The sequence below is a fragment of the Copadichromis virginalis genome, linkage group LG13, assembly GCF_057382275.1.
Source record: "Copadichromis virginalis isolate Kocher_CV1m ecotype Utaka linkage group LG13, C_Virginalis_male_GT1.1, whole genome shotgun sequence".
NCBI lineage: Eukaryota > Metazoa > Chordata > Actinopteri > Cichliformes > Cichlidae > Copadichromis > Copadichromis virginalis.
In genome coordinates, this window is record NC_140630.1 from 26,637,381 (window position 1) to 26,658,335 (window position 20,955).

Genomic DNA, 20,955 nt, shown 5'->3' on the forward strand with positions numbered 1-20,955 from the left:
ATTGCTCTGTTTATACAAGCATCAAATAGCTCCAGGCAGCAGCCCAGCTTCCATAACACATCTTTACATAAAGATGAAGAAATGAAGAAAAATAATTCTACACAGCTCAATACATGGTAAACTTAATATATACTCAGTTTATAATAACTACGTTTAGAATGTGATGACAAAGCCAAATGTTATCAAAAAGCTATTTAGAGCCACAGCTTTAAAGTTCCCTATTTCCTTCTACATAGTCCTGCTCTTTACTTATGTGAAAAGCACAAGTCATGAGAGGATGATGCAGTTTTTTTCTAGTGTTGGTTTCACTGACTTTTTCTAAGGTTATGAGGTAGAAATCAAGACCTTTAGGGAGTCACCGGGCTGACATGTGGCCCCAGCTTAGCGGCCCTTTTTAGCTCTGCTCGTCATGCTGCAGTCGCACATCTGCACCTATATATCAAAGCCATGCACAAAAACATTCCTGAGAGCAAAGCAGGGGTGATTTGTGTGCCTTTCTCCTTCTTTTTTGATTAAAATTCATCTGTGATCTGACTGTTCGCTCAGCTAAAAGCTATACCTTTTAAATCAGTCATCCGTCCAGAACTTTGACCTGCACCACATTAAGACCAGCACTGACATCACAACTGTTTCCCCTCTCCCCGCCGAGTCTCATGCCTCTTTCATATATTTTCTCTTGTCCTCGACAGATGGACAACCTTGCAGCCAGAGATTTTTTAAGTGTTTAATAAATGTAATACAACCAATATAGTGTTGAAGAAAGGGCCCTAAACCAGAACCATGTGCGGGAAGTGGATGGCGGCCGTTAGGGGCCACAGCTAATGTGGTTCAACATGTGGACCGGGCCATGCTAGAAGGTTCACTTACATGTTGGACAGTTTATGACCTTCAGCGCTGTTCCCTCAAAATGTAGACAGCGTCCTTACATTACTATTCTCTATATTTATAGCGTGATATTTTGTTTTTAAATGCACCTCTCCATGAGAGGAGAGTAATAAAAGGATACAGGTGATGTTGGAATGCAGTGTCTTTCATGTTTTTATCTCACAGAGAAGAGGCACTGTGGTATTATGTTCAGAAAGGGGGTAATATATGAAAATGTTTGACTTATTGTCAAATTAAGGGGAAGAGTGTCATGACCCTGGTTGTTTATCTGCATGCCTCTGGTTGTTATTTCATTCAGCTCGGTCCTGACACTGCTAACCACAACAGACAGTGAAGTGCTCCTGAGAAGGAATGTGAGAAGTGATGCGACTGGATAAATCATAAACACTTGGAAGTTACCCAGCAGCTGTGCAGGGCAATTGCTCAAACTGAAGTATTATCAGATCTTGACCTGAGTTGTAAACAAAAATCAGCAGACTCCCAACGGTTTTTGCGGTTTTGTTTTTCTGTAACTTTGCCCCTGCTTAGAATCAAACATTTATGAGTATCTATCAAGCCAAACAAATCTAAGATGTGTTTCTTTGTGTTTTGTTTTGGGTGGGGTTTTTTTGCTATTGTATTTTAACCCGTCACTGGGTCAGTCATTGAGAACTCATGCTCTGCAGTCACATTTTGCACAATCCCACTTCCATCAAATGTCTAATAGGAGTGTGTCACTTGGATAAAAGCTTCTGTCACTGCTAATGCAATTTTATATTCTCGCTGGGAGACTTACTGAGCTCTCGCTCCCTCAGTACAGCAGCCAACATACTGAAAGAGCCGTCACACCAAGGACACCATCTGTTTGGCCCGCTGCCCCTGGTAGAAACTTCGGGTCCATCATGTCACAGACGAACAGATTTAAGAACAGCTTCCACCCTCATGTGAGAACTGAACACTCCCAAACATTTAGTGACTGCACTTACATTTCTAAAAAACTGCACAGATGTGCCCATATCTCAACTGCTCGAGGATCCAGCAGTGCAATATCTCAGCTGGCATTCATTGCATTGCACAATTATTTATAGAATTATATTTATATAATTACTATCTGAAATTAGCTGATTTTTACATTGTGACTGGTGAATGTGGTGTGGATGCATTTACAGGTTTTGTGCTCCATTTCTGCTGATAGACTATAAAACAGGTTAGAAAAATAAAACAGACACTGTGTTCAGACAATAATCTTTGCCTTAGTTAAATCAAGTGAATTGACTACTATATACTCAAGAGTCTTTAGATAAAATTTACATTTTGCAAACCACAACTAGCCTGCTAATTTCTAGAAATATCCACAATGGTCTACAACTAAATGGAGTGGGATTTCATTTGTATCATGGATATGTGTTTACACACGTCTAAACTAGTTACACAAACACAACAAATAGTTTGATAAAGATGCATTATCCCCTCATAAGGGTACTCGTTAAGGTGCGTTCAGAAAATATACACAGGATGCTTTATAATATTACATTTATTATATTTTATATTTTGTAATTGTTTCTGAAAACTTAATATCCTAAATTACAGCAAAGGTTTTAAAGTTTCTAAAGCTAAATGAAATTCAAATAGGTTTTAGGATGAATATGTTAAAAAAGTGGCACAAAGCAAGTAGAATACATATTGTTATTATTTTAGCAGAGTGGATCATACCCGGCCTTACTAAAAAAAATCCTACAGCTAAAGGAATAATTTGAAGAGCTTTGTAGAGAAAACAAATCTGAAGGTGCACATCGACCTCTATAAAAGTAAATATTATATATGCTATATTTAAAAAAATATGTTTTATGTATAAATCCGTTTTAGGTGACACAAAAGCCTTTTTTCCGAGACTAAATGTGATATACAGGCTATGGCCAACATTTGGCCACTTCTAAATGCTTTAAAGCCACAGCTACAAAGAGACATTGTACTTTCATATTCACCTAATGGAACAGCTAATGTAAAACATGAGGGTGAGATCCACGAATGTATTAAATGCTATCTGACTCACATTTTTGTACAGCCTAATATTTCACTTTTTTTCTTTTTTTCTCTTTCTCCTATCCGGCTAGTTTCTACAGAGGCTATATAAAGTGCTAATATTTCACTAAGCCTTAGCATTTCATTCAGAGATGTACTCTAGATAAGTGCAATAATCTCAGTTTGATGGATGGCCCAGCCGGAGCCTAGGGCCAGTGGTGTGTACATACTGCACTGGTTGCGGCAGAACGATAAAAACCCACACAGGCAGGTGTGTTTGGTTAAGATGCACTTGTCAAGTGGGGTGACAAGCATGTCTGTGTTCATTCAAGTGAACCCCTTATCGGTACCTCCATGTCCCACTCATGAGACAAAAGCACTTCCCATGTTTGTATGATTTACCTCTCAAGAAAATGCGCGAGCACACGCACGCTGTGCACACACATGCGCAACAATATCTCACAGAAAGTGTGTTTGCTAGAAATTTATACATATTTATATATCCTGTCATTGCTGCTTACCTGCACAGTATACCCACAACCCAGCACCAGTACCGAGTATGGAGAACATTCTTCGGTTATGCTGCATTGTTTTTGATTTTTAGCTTTTTCTTCGCCTTTGGATATTTAAGCAGCTTTCACTGAATTTTTTTATATTCCTTCACTTATCTAATTCCATTAGAACGCGCGAGCGAGCGCTATCACCTTATTTTGACAACTCAACTTTCACCGGGGTGAGCCGGAAGTGATGTCAGACTAGGAAGTAAATCTCGCCACTGGCCGTCAGCAGTGAGCAGTAATGGACTGCAACAACAACAGCAAGTTCAGCGAACATTAGTCGAAAGTGTCGCATGAGTGTGTTTGTGGGAAGAGTTTGTGCCGAGCTGAAGCGCTGAATGTCCATGTGGTGTTGGTGAAAATGACACCGAGGTAAGAAGCTGTGTGCTTGTGTGTGATGCTCTCTGTGTGCCCACCAGCTAGCCGCATAATGCTAACGTTGTCCTCCAGTCTTAACTGAATTTACCCCTAACAAAGCCTTACGAAAAGGTGACAATTTAATATTGCCTCGCATCATTTAATTGTTGTAATCAGTTTAATAATATTTACTTTTGACAAACCTGTGGAGAGACGCTCACTTAAAGGGGCATTGCATCTTAATGTGACTTACGTGGCTACTTACACCACTTCTTTCATGTATACCTGCGTCAATGCGTCATCTAGAGTTATCTAGAGCCACAGCCCATGACTGCTTTACTTGAATATGTGCACAGCTTCTTAATCACAGTCAAAACCTCTATTTTCAGTCTAAACTAATTTGAAAATAATACATGAAACGGTCGCTCCATATCCCACTGAGTGACTCACTAATTCAGTGACAATGACACCAAAATGTGTCACTAGATGAGATCATCAATATCTGCCTTGAACCTCCATCTTAGGGACATATATTTAAAGATATTGTGCAAATCATACAGTGCAAAATGTGATTTCTGCTTAGCCGTATTACTTCCAAAGTGGCTGCCATCAAATTATTAGCAGGCTGCCTGCTTTAATATTAGTTCTCTCTGTGTCTTCATAAGCCAGGCTTTCATTCTTGGCAAAAATAATGATGTTTTCCTGTTTCTTTCTGTTCTATTTTCTTGCAGATGACTCAGCAGTGGCTTGGACATCTGTGATCTGACAGAAGATGAGACTTGCTCAGTTTGTCAAACTTATGGTCCCCTGTAAAAAGTGCTGCTAAACGCTGATGTCAAACTATAGTGAATCATGATTGCTGCTTCTTGCATGTCGCACTCACTGAAAAAAATTGCTGCATAAATTATATTTGACTTTATTTTGAATGGATTTCAGTTAACAGTCAGTGCTTACAATGTCACTGGGCGAGCAGTCTCAAAAGTGGTTTCCAACCCATGTCCAAGCCACTGTTCTTCAAGCAACTGGTTTACAGGCCAAAGGCAAAAATGGCACCAATGATGCCTACACTATCATCCAGCTGGGCAAGGAGAAGTACTCAACATCAGTGGCGGAGAAGACCCTTAACCCTGTGTGGAGGGAAGAAGCCTCCTTTGAATTACCTGGCCTACTTTTGGAGGGCAACCCAGAAGTGTATGAACTCTGCCTCATAGTGATGCATCGCTCTTTGGTTGGGATGGACAAGTTTCTGGGTCAGAAGTGCATAAATCTTAATGAAATCTTTGATAACAAGGAGAGAAAGAAAACAGAGTAAGTATTAAAAAAAACTAAAAGTCTATTAGATATCACAAAAATGTCACAATGGTTCTTTGAGAAGTTTTTTGGGGGCATAAGCACTACTGCAGTGAGCTCCAAGAATGATTATTATATCCTCGTTTTAATGTGCTAACAACCAGCACTTAAGAATGAGGTACTTATGTTATAACCATGTATTTTTGCTCTCTGATATTTATGGTATATATACTTTTTGGAAAATATAATTCCTTCAGATTTTCTGGGACAGAAATACTACTGTTAGCAGTTTTTGCAGTGATTGCAAGGTCAATAGTTTCCCTTTAAGAGAAGACCTGGGGCGGTTTTAACACTAACAAACATCATGGGACATACAGCATGTTTTTATATAGTATAGTTCTTAGACATTAGCATCACATGTACATTATTCAGGGTCTTTAGTCTGTAGTGTCTTGTTGGTATAGAGACAGACCTTTGAGAGGAAGTGGAAAATATTTCCACAGCCTTTCCAGTCATAAGTGGATTACACCATGAGCTAAGTCAGTTGTTATTTGTCACATTTGCCACAAGTATTACTGCCATAGTAGACTTCACAAATGTGCTGTCTTTTGCGTGTTATTTTCTGCACTGTGGTCTCAATTAAGGTCATGACCCAACCCTGTTGCTCCACATGATTTAAATACCATTGCGTTGCCCTTTATTTTCTTTGTGCACTTGGTTTAGAAATACACTTTATTAGATACACAAGTTTTAATGTTAAGAGCAGAGTAAATGAAATGCTCTAACAGAAGTACTTCACTTTAAAATTATTTAGCACACCAGTGACACACTTTCATGCTCAGTTAGCAAGGACATGTTGGTTGTACTTTTTTTTTCCATCTTCATGACACTGTATTGTTTGAGGCTTAGCAATGGATTGGCCTACGCTGCAGAGGGATTATTTTAGAGTAATTACTGACACCAGTTGACCTAACTGAAACTAGTGGAGCTGGACAAACATGTCTTGTTAGCCACTCCTATACTCCATTTTTTTGTTTTTGTTTTTTCAGAGGTGTGAATGAAAGATGGTCTCTCCTTCAGAGCCAAAGACACCTGGGATTAAATCTTAGCTTGTTTCTGTACAGTTTAGTTTCCCTCGTGTTAAAATCTGGCCTCTATGCATTGTGCCTTTCTTGGCACAAAATACATTCCAGTTTGGAAACAGATATTTATCTATGCCAATATATTGGTGGACAATAGTGGGCGTCTCCCTGAGTCATAATTGGGTGACTTGTTAAGGCTGCTTGGTTACCTTCAAGTAAAGCCATGCCAGAATAAGGTTTGTCCTCTTTAAAGTTACTGAAAAAAGATTTGAGGAGAGAGATCGATGTATAGATGTAGATTCAAATAAACTAACACAGTGTTAACCATCAGAGCTTGGAGAGACTCTGCTGTATTTGGCTAAACTTTGGTTGATGAGCCTCACAAGTCCACCACACACACACACACACACACACACACACACACACACACACACACACACACACACACACATTTCTTAACCCTACATTAAGCAAACAGGAACTGCGAAACCAAATTGGATCTGGTGTTAATTAGCTCACTGCACGTTTCGGGGGGGAAAGGACATTAGCTGACTTCCTCTTTGCCCATCAATTGGGAGAATCACAATATGTTATAATCAGTGTGAACGGGTTTTATTTATTTAGGTGCCTCAACTGATGCACCTTGAGGCTGTGCACTTTTTCAGCAGTGGTTCTGTAACGGATATCGCCGTGTTGCTTGCTGGCCTAATACCTACGCCGCAGCCATACTTGACAATGATGCCAGGGCTCTCGATACTATATCCACACTCCACAGTGGGTCTCTGTTCACCACGGCCCATCCGCAGTGTTTTTGAACTGGCATATTGGGGAGGAGAGCCCGTACTGATATCTGAGAAGGCAGCCCATAATTATCGCACACCTGTGTTTGTTGATTGTGAGGAGTTTCCCAGCGGCTTGGACCGGAGTGGGAGGATTGTGGTTCCAAGCACAGGGAGGTTTATCTTGGCCTTGAGACACACGTGAGGTGCAGGCTCGGCCCCACGGCAGCGGCATGCTGTGGCTACTGATCAGGCGGAGCGCGGCGCGCAGCCTGGGAATTGGCCCCAACAAGGCTTTTCATGACTATGAGTGAGGCTTCTGGGATGCGAGCTAGACTGCTTAAAATAGTGTTCAGCAGCTGTGATTTCTTATAAAGCTAATACCAGCACTTTTTTTAAAAAATCAATTGAATTGATAACTCAAATTTCATGTCAGTCTGCAAGGAGTACTATAAATCTTCATTTAAATCTAGAAGAAAATATCAGTAATTGTAGTCAAGCAGATACACTTAAGCAAATATGTTTTTTTTTGACTTGGTTATACTGATAAAGCATCCCATTTTAGAATATATTCCATGTTTGTGGCAAAGGCAGTGAGAAAATATTGACGCTTGTTTCATCCTGATACTGGTTTCCTAATGGCCTCCTTCACAGGCCCTCTAACACAGAGGATGTGTCTCATTAGCATGTATGAACTGTTGTGTGCAAAGCCTGCGATGTGGCTTTGCAGTTTCCCAATTGCTTGTCGTTGCATTTCTGAACAAAGGCCAGATTTGTGCAAATGCCACTTTATTTCGCTCAGAGCGAAGGCATAAATCCCATTACTTCCAGTTGAAAAAAGCAGAGAGGTTAAACAAATGGGAGCCAAAAAAACAGCTTGAAATGGTCTGTATTATTCGGCAGCAGACAATTTATTTTTTTTAGGTTCAGTTTGCAAAGAATGTTTATCCTTTGAGTTATAAATTTGTGTTCTCATATGTGTCATAAAAAAGTTCAAATGATTTAAGCCCCTGCATTTGTGTGTCGCCTTTGGATTAGTCTTCTCAAATTAGCCTTTTCAGTAGTAGCCATAAAGATGTATGTAAAGCCCATTAGAAGGAATGAGGGCTATTTTTCCATTTGTCATATTGTTTGATCGTGTAAGGACTTTTACCACATTCTGACTTTGTATCCCTGTCTTGCTGAATTATGTTGCATTGCGCGTAATCAACTCAGAGGATTTTTATAAACCCTGCTCTTTTTATATAAATTGTCTCATTGAATTTGCTCAGCTTAAGCTTCCTGCACTCTCATTTTTAGCTGGTATTCCTTGGAGTCCAAGCCCGGGAAGAAGAGGAAAGAACGAGGTCGCATTCAAGTCAGCATTCAGTTCATGAGGAACAACATGACGGCCAGCATGTTTGACCTCTCCATGAAGGAAAAGCCCCGCTCACCTTTTTCCAAACTTAAGGACAAAGTGAAGGGTCGAAAACACGACAGCGGCTTTGGTGACGCTTCTTCAGCCATCTTGCCTCGGTCCGCCGTGTGTGATTCGGAGCCCACCCGTCAGTCTGGCGCACCAGAACGTCAATCCCAGCCTGAAACAAAAGTCAAGAGGCCGCTACTCGCTGGGGCCCATAAACTCTCTGCAGCGCATTCCATGTCAGATCTCATCGGGACCCACTTTCGACCCAAACTGGATTCCATGAACTCCATAGAAGAGAGTGGTGAGGACCAACGCTTCTGTTTTTCCACAGTAGTTTGTTACATTTGTCACTTTTTGGTTTGGTATACTTTTATTGCTGCTAGAGTGATCTCTGAAGAGGATTTTGATACTGTTTTAAAACCAGTTCTCATATTAACTGAAGCTGCCGATGCATTTTCGTTATTGTGTTTATAAGAACGGGGGACCCAGTCGACTGGGATCCAAAATATTTCAGTGAAGACTCAATCTTAAGTGTTAAAATTATAGAGAATAGTCAGAATGACACTGTGGTGCATTGTGGCATCCTGTCTGTCAGGACAATGTTTTAGTGTTTGTTTGTTACAAATATATGGCTCTTATAGTGTTAATCCACAATTTCATTGTACATGTACAATGAAAGTAAAGGGCTAGTCTATTTTATTATATCTTAAAATGAGATGTTGCAATTTCTAGAGGCCATCTGTAGACGTCTGTAAGAATGCTTGCTTGTATATAATCCTATTAAAAATATAAGGTACTGTAAGTCTCAACTCAATAAGATAGTAATGTAGGCCATTTATGTCAGTCTTTGACATTTTAGTCATTTTCTGTTTTTAAGCTGAAAATTTCCATCTCAACCAGTCTCCAATTTACCAGTTCTTTCTGCAAAGTTAGTGCAGCTGTAACTCATGGAAACAGTAGTTGTGATTCTTATAGTAAAGGCTGAGATGTTCACTAGAATCTGCTGTTAAAATGTAACATGTCAGAGTGAAAAATAAGTTTAGTGATAATAACAAAAAAAAGATATTTTTCTTTATTTTTGCTGAAAGAGGTTCAAACAGTAGAATACACGTAAACCTATGGGGAACCCCCCCCCCCCAAACAAACCTTTGTATTATTATCCGCACTTAGTTTTTAACTGTTGTGATCACACTGGTTCTTCTGGTTCTATATATTGACACACACATTTGGATTTGACCAGCTACTTATTTATGTTACTGCTTCACTTTTACCTTTAAATTCTTCTTTTGGGTTTTCAAGCCTGAATGAAAATCGTGGCTCACTTGCACACTTCTGCATCATTATATTTAAAAATATAATATCTATGATTTTAATCATGCTGGACTCCACAGATGCAATGTGGTCGTTTTGTGATAAAGCAGTAAAATTCTTATGTCTAAACTGATAATGAATTGAGTTCACCCAATCCCTTTTTAACAAAACACTACCCACCCCCCACCCAAAAAAACCCCCATATTTTGTTTCTTATTACATTTCTAATTTATCTTGTAGGAAGTACAGGTGGCCCTCACAGGCGTTCCCAGAGTGAGGTGCCAGGCTTCCAGGACGACGAAGCACACGGTGACCCTTTCACTGATATCACTGACACCCTGCCACAGAAGTATGCCACGCTCCCACGCAACCGCAACCCATTTGAGGGGGAGCACGGGCAGCTGTGGGACCGACCAGAGCGGAAGGAGAAAAAGGAGAAGGTCAGCCTACTGGAACGCGTGACAGGAAAGAAGGAAGGCCGCAAGACCAGCAATGGGGGGCGTTCAGGGAGCTCTGGAGACCTGCGTTCCCCAAACCCCTTTAGTGGAGACTCGCAAGCAGACACTAACCCATTCAGCTCCAACTACAAAGCCAGGTTGTCCTGTTTTTGTTTGTATTTGTGGTTAAGTTAGCTTTATTGGCTATATTGGCATCATCACTTTATTTGACTTTTTCTTTTCTTGTCCCAGTCAGGAATAACAATCAAAAAAAGAAAAAACCCAGAAATTTACAAGAGAACACACTTAAAAACAAAATGTATGTTGTCTTATTAAAACAAAGACAAAGTCTGTGTTCGGCTCCTGCAGAGCAGTGATTGCAGCATGCTACTTGTGTCTTTTTCATCACAATCAAGGAATCTCAAAATCCCAAAACATCATCTTGGAATGCCAATGGAATAGTCACTGCTCCACAGGATATTTGCTTGACATTCCAGTAAAGTTCTCAATACCTTGTTGATTGAAATCTACTTTCTGATAGACCTTCTCTCGCTCTCTCTCTCATTATGTTGTCAAATATTATTTAAACATTTCCACTGAGCCAGTTACATCTTTTTCCTGTGTTACATAAAGAGTTGGTGAGCACTGTAGCTAAGTTCTGGTTTATCAGAGTGGAAGGTGTCATTAGTGGCTCTTTAGAGTGCCTGGGTTTAATAACAGAGCCCTCTGAGCTATAGTAATGAGATCCCCTGAAGAGAGAGACCACCCAATTAACCACTTATCTCTGTAGGCACTAGTCCATCATCTTTACTGCTGCCTTTGTCATACACTAGCTCAGCGGTCATTTGTAATGTAGTGCATGGGTGAAAAAAGGTGTTTTCAAGTTTATTATTTATTCCCTGTTAATGTATTTATTATTGTTCTCCTAGTGCAGGACATGAGTACATCAGAGCTTCTATATTTGTAAAAGTCTGCTAAAATACAGAGTGCAATGCTTTAATGTAGGGCCGCTCAATTAATCGAATTTTAATCACGATTACGATCTGGGCTTTCAACGATCATTAAAAATGACTGAGCCGATTATTAGCCCCTCCCTCATTTATCCGCGACACCTTAAAGGCCGGTCCGTGAAAATATTGTGGGGCATAAACGGTCCGTGGCGCAAAAAAGGTTGGAGACCGCTGATTAAGAGGACCCGAGGGAAGCTCGGAAAGCTAAGCAGAAGTTATTTGGAGAGGAGAGTGACTGCCGTTGGTTGAAAAGAGAGTTTAAAAAAAAAACTTCAGTGGTGTTGCACACTATTTTATATTATTTTTTTAAAGTCATTGTTAACCCTTTAAAGCCGGTCAGAGCAGCACGCTCCGTTTTGCGTAACTATTGTTAAATCCCTGTAGAACCTGAACCGTGTAAGCTAGCGCAATAATTTGTTTTGCATATGAAACCGGAGGAGTTGTACTTACATCTGATGCCATCAGCTTGTCCTCGGTCACGGTTTCCTTCCACATATAGCTTTGCAAAAATTGCATAAAAAGCGCTTGCAGGAACAAAAACATAATATTCCAGAAACACGTTTTGCCGTTCCTATCAGCTGTTCGTAACACTTCCCACAGTGAAATGATGCACATGCTGTTTTCTTTGCAAATTTGCATCATAGGATTGTTTTTTGTTTTTCCTGCAGTATATAAAAATTGCTGTATCTCCAAAATAAAACTATGAAGACACTCAAAATAAATTTCCTGTTGTTGTAAACTATTTTTTGCAACTTTTTTGTATTTAAAGTTTTGAGGGATAAGCCTCTTAAATTTCTCCAAGTAGAAATATATGTAAACAAAACAAAAGCGATTTTCAATTTTTTTTGTAGTTTATTGCACTTTTTTGCAATTTATGTAATTACTATGGACTTAATGCATACATATTATTAAAATATGGGCTATAACAGTTGTATTGATGTATAGCAACTTGAAATGCTCCCACAAATGGCACTACAGCATGTAAAAAAATAATATAAGCTCTGGTGGACTTGGTTCTATAGTAGGTCTTAAAGGGTTAAATAAATATCGTCAAATAATCGTGATCTCAATTTCAGTGAAAATAATCGTGATTATCATTTTTGCCATAATCGAGCAGCCCTACTTTAATGTGATTACTAACTTTGCATTTGGTTGTTTTGCAGTGACAAAAAATTAACCGGACCCAACATCACCTTTGGCCAGAAGAAGAAGGACAAAAAAATAGTAAGAATATGTTTTAGAAAGTTATATAGTTTCATATTACCTGACTGGCTGAAAGTGTAGAGGGGAAAAAAGGGGAGAATAAGTGCAACAGTTACATTTGTGTACATTTTATATGTAATGCTGAGCAGATTTTGTTATTGAGGACTCTTAAGCAGCTGGTGACATTGATTTGTGAGACCCCTGAAAACTCAGACGTGCCATTCAACTAATTAGCAGCTGCACACATCGGTCATCATGTCCGATCTAATCATAGTTTGAAGTGGTGTGAAATTTCGGCCTGTAAGGTCAGTTGTAGTGATGTGCACAGATTGTTTAATTGCTGTTTGTTTGGGTTTTTTTTACGACGCAGGGCACAGAAATACTTAAAGATATCATTTTTACCTCATTTGTAGATAAAGTTTTTAACTCTTTAGTAGTTGCTAGTTGTTCAGTAGTTAAAATTCGCAGACTGTTACACAGCAAAGCTGATATAGATGAAGGAGCAGGGGGAGCAATAGCCGAAGTGATGCCTAAATGAGAAGGAGAATGCTGATAATGGCTTTCCTCACCTTTCTTTGTGGGTGTTGAGGGCTGTCGGTATCCACACATGTGCCCCCGTGCATGCCGCTGTGCCTCGCAGAAATGGCAGCTCCCATTTCCTCTGCTTCAAGGCCTTAATTAACTACACGCAGGAGGGAGGGAGGGCAGTGAGAGATTTCAAAGGACTGAGCTTTTAGATTCTCAAAGCTGAGCTCATTAGAAACTGTAATGACACAACTGGAGAATGCCAAGTGTGCGCCTTATCTTCTCCTCACTACTGATCGCAGAAAAATGGTCATCATTACTTTGCCAGTTCATGGTCATTTCCAGGCCTTTGTCACCAACCACTAAAGCTCCTGATTATTATGCCGTGGGGGTGTGTATATATGTGTGTGTGTGTGTGTGTGTGTGTGTGTGTGTGTGCGCGTGTGTGAGAGGGAAAGGGAGTGTGTGCATGTATACACGCTTGTACGTGAAACCAGCATCCTTCCATATGGCTGTCTGCTCTCTTATTCCCTCTCAGATGGCTTAAGTGCAGTATCTTTCAGTGAGATGGCTTTTTTTGGGGGTAGGTGTGTTTGTGTGGGGAATAGGTTACCGAGCTCTGTTCCTGAAACCCTCCTTGCGTTGGACATTTAATCTCTGTGGCAAATATTTCATTTTGGTTTGTGTCGCCCCACAGTAGCCTCTATGCTGTTAGAAGCGATAAGATACCTGGTAAGCAGTCCTGCTCCAGCTCTTTCTGCATTGTCTTTACCCAGCAGTGAAGGCTTGAATGGTGCATGGGAGTGGAAGCTGATAAGTGTGGTATTTTAAACAGGGTGAAGGCTTTGCTGTTCTATCCGTTCAGGGGAGGATGCCCAGCACTGAAGCGATAAAGTGGTCCCTCATTAAAAACGATTACAGCTCCTCTCGTACCCGCGCAATATGATCTGCACATACTGTACCACCCTGCTCTGTCCAACTAGATTGTCCTCAAAGAGCAAAGCTGGGCTTGGGTTGCATTCGTATTTTGGCATTTATTAGCGTGACCTTTATTTGTAGAAATATGCAGCCTGGCATTTCCCCCTCAAAACAAAGATTAAATTGTTTTGGTAATCTTTATTGTTAAGTACTGGCAGATTATTTGGAGTTTTTGCCAGAGTCGTCTTGAATTAAAGAGTATGTGTTTTTAACACTAGAAAGCAAAGATAAAGATGTGCTGTAGTGTCAAAGCTAAGTCCTAATAGAGTAGTTAAGCTATAAGGGACCTTATAGGGTCCTTGTTTTTCACCTTTAGATAGGTTACTGTCCAAAAGTCATGTTCCTACTGGCATTATTTGATTTACTGAAAACAAGTAAATCAAACATACATGGAAATACAGTATAAGTTAAAACAGAATTTGTGCAATTCTAACAACCTTGAAAGTCAATTTTTGATATGACCACCTTTATTCTATAATTGTCTGAGGGAAGCTTTTTGCAAAAACCTTTCTGCATTCATAATTTTATCAGTTTTGACAGAGACTCCATCACCAGAAAGCATGAAGGAGCCTCCTTTAGTGGTTGCAGTAGACACTTACCTGTCTTCTGACCACTTCCATACATGTATATGACGATTACGACCAAAAACAATTCCAAATTTGGATTCCTCACTCCATAAGATCTGTTGCCACTGATTTTCAGGTCAGTTCCTGTGTAAATTGTATAATAACTTTCCTCAAGAATGACTTCTTGACAGCCACCTGTCCACTGAGACTGTTGTCTGAGGGGTCAGGTTCATCTTTCAAACTTGAATGAAACAATTGAGAATTGCCTCCAGCATCCGTTTCTGCATTTTGTTCTTCAAGGATCAAAAGAAAAACTTCCCTGTGGTCACACGTGTGATAGGCCAATATCAGCCAAACAGTAAATCTTCAGGCGCTAGTGTTAAATCAGAATGTTTATTACCGAATTCATTGACCAGGTCAGAGCTAAAACCCTAAAATCCTCAGTTAGCCTTTATTAGTAGCACAACAAAAGATAAACATGTGACTCTGTGCCAAACAGCCTAATTAGTCAGCAATGATGGAGCATAAAGACTTATTGGTGCCCCGATCGTCAAAGATTTAAGCGCCCTTTTACAAAACATATGTATGCACAACATGGTCATGATCATTTCTTTGTTTTCCACTTTCAGGAGGTGACACAGGAAAGCGTGGCTGCCTATAGCAACTTGTCTTTTGAAGAGGTTGTGCAGGAACTCATCAAACAGAAAGAAGTGGTGAAAAAGAAAGATGCCCACATCAGGGAACTGGAGAATTACATTGATAACCTGCTGGTACGCGTCATGGAGGAGACACCGAGTATTCTACGGACACCCTATGAGCCAAAAAAGAAGGCGGGCAAACTTTCCAAAAAGTAGAAAAAATGACCCACGATGAAAAGGTACTAATGAAGGTTTAGCAATAGCTCACGAATCGTTATCAGGTGTTAAAGTGAGTGGGAACAAATAGAACTGATCAATTATTGAGTTACTATTCAGTGGTTAGTTTTTCTAGGCTTTTTTATTTTTTTTAATATGTAGGTCATACAGGTTTTGGCCTTGTTTGGCATTCTTATAATTCCGTGTTATAATTTTGCTCATGATTACTTCTTGGAGTGTATTCTTAGGTACTTAAACAGGAGACATTCAGCTTATTGAAGGCACATCAAATCTTTTCACGCCAACTATGTTTAGCTGTACTGTACTTGTAAACCAACAGAGGTCTGTTGCACACACAGTTGCCATCAGCTGCTGAGAAGCTCTTACAGTGCAAATACTGCCAAATTCGTGTTTACCAGATGCTGTAGTCACAGTTATGTGCTGTTTGCTGAGAGATGGTCTACAGGTTTATAAGATGAAGCTGTAGGTACTGCGTTACAATCAAGTGCAAGTCCAAAACTTGCCACTTAAACTGCGGTGCATGTCACGGCATCAGCTTTTTGTCCCCAGCCTGCCTCGTGGTGCAGATGTGGACACATTCAGCTTTAGTGATTGATGGATTTTCTTAGAAACACTGGAAGATAGTTGTAAGAATTTGCTGACAGGTCCTGGAAGCCTGGTTTGTCTCTAGCTTCCTGAGGTGTGCATTATTTTTCTCCTCAAGAACAAATGCACATTCCTTTTATCAGTTACTGATATTTTATTTTTTACTCTTATTGTGATGACTATCATTTAATTTTCTTTTACCAAGGCTCTTAAAGTCCCCGGTTGGAGGTGATAATTTTTACTTTAAGTGCAATAATCATATTAAAGGTAATGCTTTATATTCTGCTGGTAATGGTCTTGTTTACATTTTAATCGCATGTTGGAGTAAAACTCCTCTCTTTATGTTGATTTGATAAAAAAGCTTGGAGTTCTTTGTTACTGATTGAACAGCCTTCCTCTTTTTCATACTTTTTATTTTTGCTCAAGATTGTGTTAATGCTACCATCTGCACATGTGGGTATATACTCAGTCATTTTTACGTATCCATTTTTTAAAGCTCATTTACAATGGGTTTGTAGGGTACCTGATGTTAAAAGCGACACTGTATTCCCATACCCCCCTCCCACGACCTATCCTATTGTGAAAAAACTGTAACTAAAACAAAAATTCATGCATATGTAATTCCTATTTTAGGCTCAAATTCACTATGTACTCTGTGTCTTACCACTTTATGGGGTGCTAATGAGAATTCACTAATAATTTTCAGGGTAAATAACCAGTCATTGCCATTTAGATAACATGTTAACCATAAGCTAACTGTTCTCATTTCACTTTAAGGGTTAGGGTTTCTATGTTAAACCATGCTCCTTAATTTTAATTTATCCGTGTGTCCTAACCAAATGCTACAGCTACAGGGCAGCTGCTGGTACTTAAGTAAGGTTGTTCTTGGATAAAGCCACTTTTATGTGTGATTGTGCCATAGACTGTAGAAAAATGGATGGATATAGCCACTGTGGTGTCACTTAGAGCTTTTGGCTTGTGGAAACCCCCATTCTGAGACTTCAGCTCCAGCTGTTTAGCCATCTCTGAAGCCAAACTTGGTGATCAAAGGGCATCATATGCTAACAAATTGATAAATCATAGGGTTAAGTTTAAAAAAAAAAAGTTTTTTAAAAATGCCACACTTGATTTAACAGGCTTGAAGTTGGTAATTAAAACATTAGAAACATTTTTCTAATGATATAATGATCTCCTGCTGGTCATTGGAAAACAAAAAATGGTGGCTGGCTTTGATTTTAGACCCAGGGCTAAATTTTTCTGTTTTATACAGTCTATGGCTGTGCAACCTGTAGTATAGTCATTTAGTGATGGTTAGGGTTACATCTATAATTGTTTATTTCAGCTGTATTTACAGTGTTAAACATGTTTAATAGTCACATAACTGTCATTTACTCATCGTTGCCATGTTTAACAAAATATCAAACATCTGCATCAGGCGATGTTTGATATATGAGGCCATGAGGAGGATCCATCTTATCCTGTTTAGTGGTTTTTGTACTATTTATGAGTTTTTAATTGTTTTGCAGTCCTGGAAATATTTGACCTTTACACTGTATGATACCAAATCCCATATGAGGCAAACTGCTACACTAGATCTGTGGAATTTCAACACAAACACAATTTACATTTTCATGAACATTACATCAGTCAAACACATTTTTTGGCATGCAAAAGTTATTACTGTCTTTCTGCTGTGGAAGTGGTTATTTTATCGGATGTTGTGCAAACGTAAGGCCAAAACCTCCTGTTACTGAATGTCTTGCGGGCGACTTTGAAATACTTAAGTCCGAAATGTATGTATACGGTACACTAACAAGGTGATCGATCCTTGCTTGCCTTTAAAGTATTTGGAGTATCCAAAGAGAACATTTCATAGGTGTGTTTTTATTCTATTGTTTCTTTTTTTAATCCCATTTCTTTTTACCCAGACACATTATGGACAAGAAGTTACTGCTAATATTTTCTGTCTGATGATGTGACAAAGGCGTCGGCTTTATTTCTTTGTATTGAAAATGGTTATCTGATGTTTTATCTGTATGTTTTTTTGCAATGGTAACAGTGTTTGAATTAGCTTTTTGGAATCATGAGTGCTTTGTGGCTAAGAATCTGCTTTCCATGATGGACAAGCTTTCCTTCCAAGATTGCCTTCCAACTTTAGCTGAAGTGTTAATCCTGGGCTCGTATGTTTTAGGCTTTACTAACCACTTTAACCGGCCTGTATTGGTGGGCTGCCAGGTGTTCATTGATCTTTTCAAGCTCTTACAAATTCTATTGTACATTTTGTATAGTCGCTCGCAATGTTTCTTCAAGCGCTTTTGAGTTTATACACATTTTGTAAAATGTTTGAAATTGTGCTTCCTGGGGAAGGTGTTATTTTACTTGAGTTCCAAAAAGCGATTCACTTTCATCATTTATTTCACATGCTTGGGAGCGGTGTTCGGGCGATTAACTCTCAAGTCTATAATGTGGTCCTGTGTTCAGACGATTAACTAACAAAAATATATTTTCTCAGATTATATTTAATGTCAGTACATTTGTACCCTCAGGTTGTTTCGTTCAAATGAAAACTGGGGGTGACTAGTTCAAATTAATTGATTCTGGTTGTCAGTTTGTCTTTTAGCTTGATTGATACATTTGCTTTATGCTTTAACATAATTTGGTGCTTTGGTAGATGTCATACGAAAACACAAATCTAAATGAAAAGCATTTTGAATTTATGTTTGACAACAACGGTGCAAAGGGATATTTTGCACCCAAAAAAAGGAAAGATCTGCATCTACATTCCTTGGCTCTTTGCATAATGTTTCTCATACAATAAATCTGAATATGCAAAGCACTTAAAATGCTTGAAGATAAAATAGCCCCCCACCATAATTTAAGTTTATTAATTGTGTATATGCATCAGTGTACACCTTAAATGTGTTGAAGGTAAATCTCCGCACTGTTCCAACAAATAGTGCAAATACACTGGGATTTTTTTTTGTCCTTTTTGATGAAAATGACATAAAGCTCCAGTTGGGGATCTGACAATCCTCCTCCTGGTAGTCTTTTACTGATAATATGATGCTGCTTGCCATAGGCCACATACAGCTGCCAGACACTAAGACTTAAGCTGCAGCTAAATCCCCTGACGGTGCTTGTAATGTGGCACACAGTTTTGAAGGAAATGATGACTGCGTTTATAAAAGATCTCGCTATTTAGCAAAGCGTCATCGAGTTTAGAGGAGTGAATGGCGTCTCCTGCACAGGGGCCAACACAATGAAACATGAGTGGCTCCAACATGATGGAGACCTAAAATTACTTTTTTGATGTAAACATGTTGGGTCTACTTCTGTCTGTGTGTATGTGTGTGTGATTGGTCTCACAGTTCATTCAGACTTTCTAATGTTACGAATCAATGAAATGGATGTTTGAATTCTTGTCATTCCTGCATGTCGACCACATGTTTTGATTATGTCTCACTTACACACACAGGTAGGGCTGCCACGATTAGTCGACTAGTCACGATTACATCGACTATCAAAATCGTCGACGACTGATTTAATAGCCGACGCGTCGTTTGAAGCTTTGTAAGGTCACAAAAGACGCAGGAATGAGTAGTAGGATTTAAGAGTGTAATAACGGACTGAAACAGAAGATGGCAGCACTGCATGTACAAGGATGCCAGCTGCCGTTAAACCCGAAGAAGAAGAAGCTGTGTCCCAGAATTTATAGCGCAGCCCAGCTCAGTTTACAACAATGGCGGCAGCTAGTTAGTTTTAATATTATTCTTTCTGGGTCACAAAATAAACGTTTAACATATTTTCAGGCGAGAATGTAGCTGTGTAAACCTCAAATATCTGCTCAGTTTATCAAGACACCACATATTTCCAAAAGCGCTCCCACGTTTTCGGAGACGTCTGTTACCCACTAGCTCGATAGCTAGCCGGTGGGCAAGGCTCACTAGAGCCCGTGAGAGCACCGGACTCCCTGCAAATCGTTTTCAAACCAACTGCAGTCTTTCGCTACTCAGGTTAAATATATATAAGTCACTTAGATAACTTCAAAATGTTATTGTTTGGCTTTTTTAGTATTTTATTTGTTCCTGAGTAAAACGGTTTGGCTGAGATTAGTTATAGTTTTTACACAGCTGAATAAACATCAAGACGACAGCTGATTATCAGAAGTGTGAGATGCTCGAGAATATACTCCGGTTTCCTGTTATAGTTTAGATAGCAAGGAGTTTACTAAACTTCACCGAAGCAATCTGCAAATTTCATTAAAATTTAATAAACTATCATCTTGTCTTTATTTTTAGTTAGCACATACCTTAAACACTTAAAGCTGTAAGCTAATGATAGTTATATAAGAGCAGACGCATGCTGGTGCAATAAGCTGTACGTTTTACGTCCAATGGATGCATGATCTGATTAGTCGACTAAGATGACTAGTCGACTATCAAAATAATCGTTTGTGGCAGCCCTACACACAAGCCAACTTGTATAGCTTTTACTCATCTAGAAACCTTTGATCCACTTGATCGGGTTCTAGTGGGTTCATTTTGATCAAACCTCATCACATGACCATGTTGTAATCTATTTAAGTCAAAACTGTATAGTTAACAAATGTGAAGGTAGATCAACTTTTTGTGTTTAATCTTTACACTTTAGCAAATATGCAAAACTTTCCTGGATGTTTGGGGATACGAATGTATGTTGTTTTTTTTTTCTATTATTATTCTTATAATTATTGTAGTTATACATTGTGGTGTAGAAAATGTATGTATTATAACAGTGTAATGCTGTTAATGGTGACTGTATGTAAAGTGCCAACAAAAGCACTTCATAAGAATTTGGTGATGCAGTTTAATGTGCACCAATTCTCCATGTGCTACAGTTTGTAACACGAACTTTTAGATATTACCATGACTATTATAATTAAATCCCAAGGTTTCACTGGATGTAGCTTGAAAGGCACAGGTACGATTGTTTTAGTCCTTTTCAATAAAGTTACAGTAAGGAAAACTGGTGACTTGCTTAATTTTTTTTTTTTTTTTTTTTTTTTTTTTTTTTTGAGTCGCATCAAAAGCCCGTAATGGTGAATAAATTAGGATTTTATGTGTTGTGAGT

The 20,955-nt window shown here is 39.1% G+C and overlaps 1 protein-coding gene across 1 annotated transcript; it reads left to right on the forward strand.

Moving 5' to 3' along the window:
• Window positions 1-3,644: 3,644 nt before the first annotated feature.
• On the forward strand, window positions 3,645-20,857 carry rab11fip2 (RAB11 family interacting protein 2 (class I)). The gene is made up of 6 exons (XM_085478281.1): window positions 3,645-3,815; window positions 4,532-5,108; window positions 8,251-8,657; window positions 9,908-10,262; window positions 12,278-12,338; window positions 15,016-20,857. Exons 2-6 carry the CDS (start codon window positions 4,756-4,758, stop codon window positions 15,238-15,240), a joined length of 1,401 nt encoding a protein of 466 aa, XP_085334407.1. The 5' UTR covers window positions 3,645-3,815; window positions 4,532-4,755; the 3' UTR covers window positions 15,241-20,857.
• Window positions 20,858-20,955: the final 98 nt, after the last annotated feature.

Excerpts from the sequence above, each read along its gene's own strand:
- rab11fip2 (XM_085478281.1), top strand. The coding sequence starts at position 4,756 with ATGTCACTGGGCGAGCAGTCTCAAAAGTGGTTTCCAACCCATGTCCAA. Across the intron at positions 5,109-8,250 it reads AAGGAGAGAAAGAAAACAGA|CTGGTATTCCTTGGAGTCCA; the intron begins GTAAGTATTAAA and ends TCTCATTTTTAG. Across the intron at positions 12,339-15,015 it reads AGAAGAAGGACAAAAAAATA|GAGGTGACACAGGAAAGCGT; the intron begins GTAAGAATATGT and ends TTCCACTTTCAG.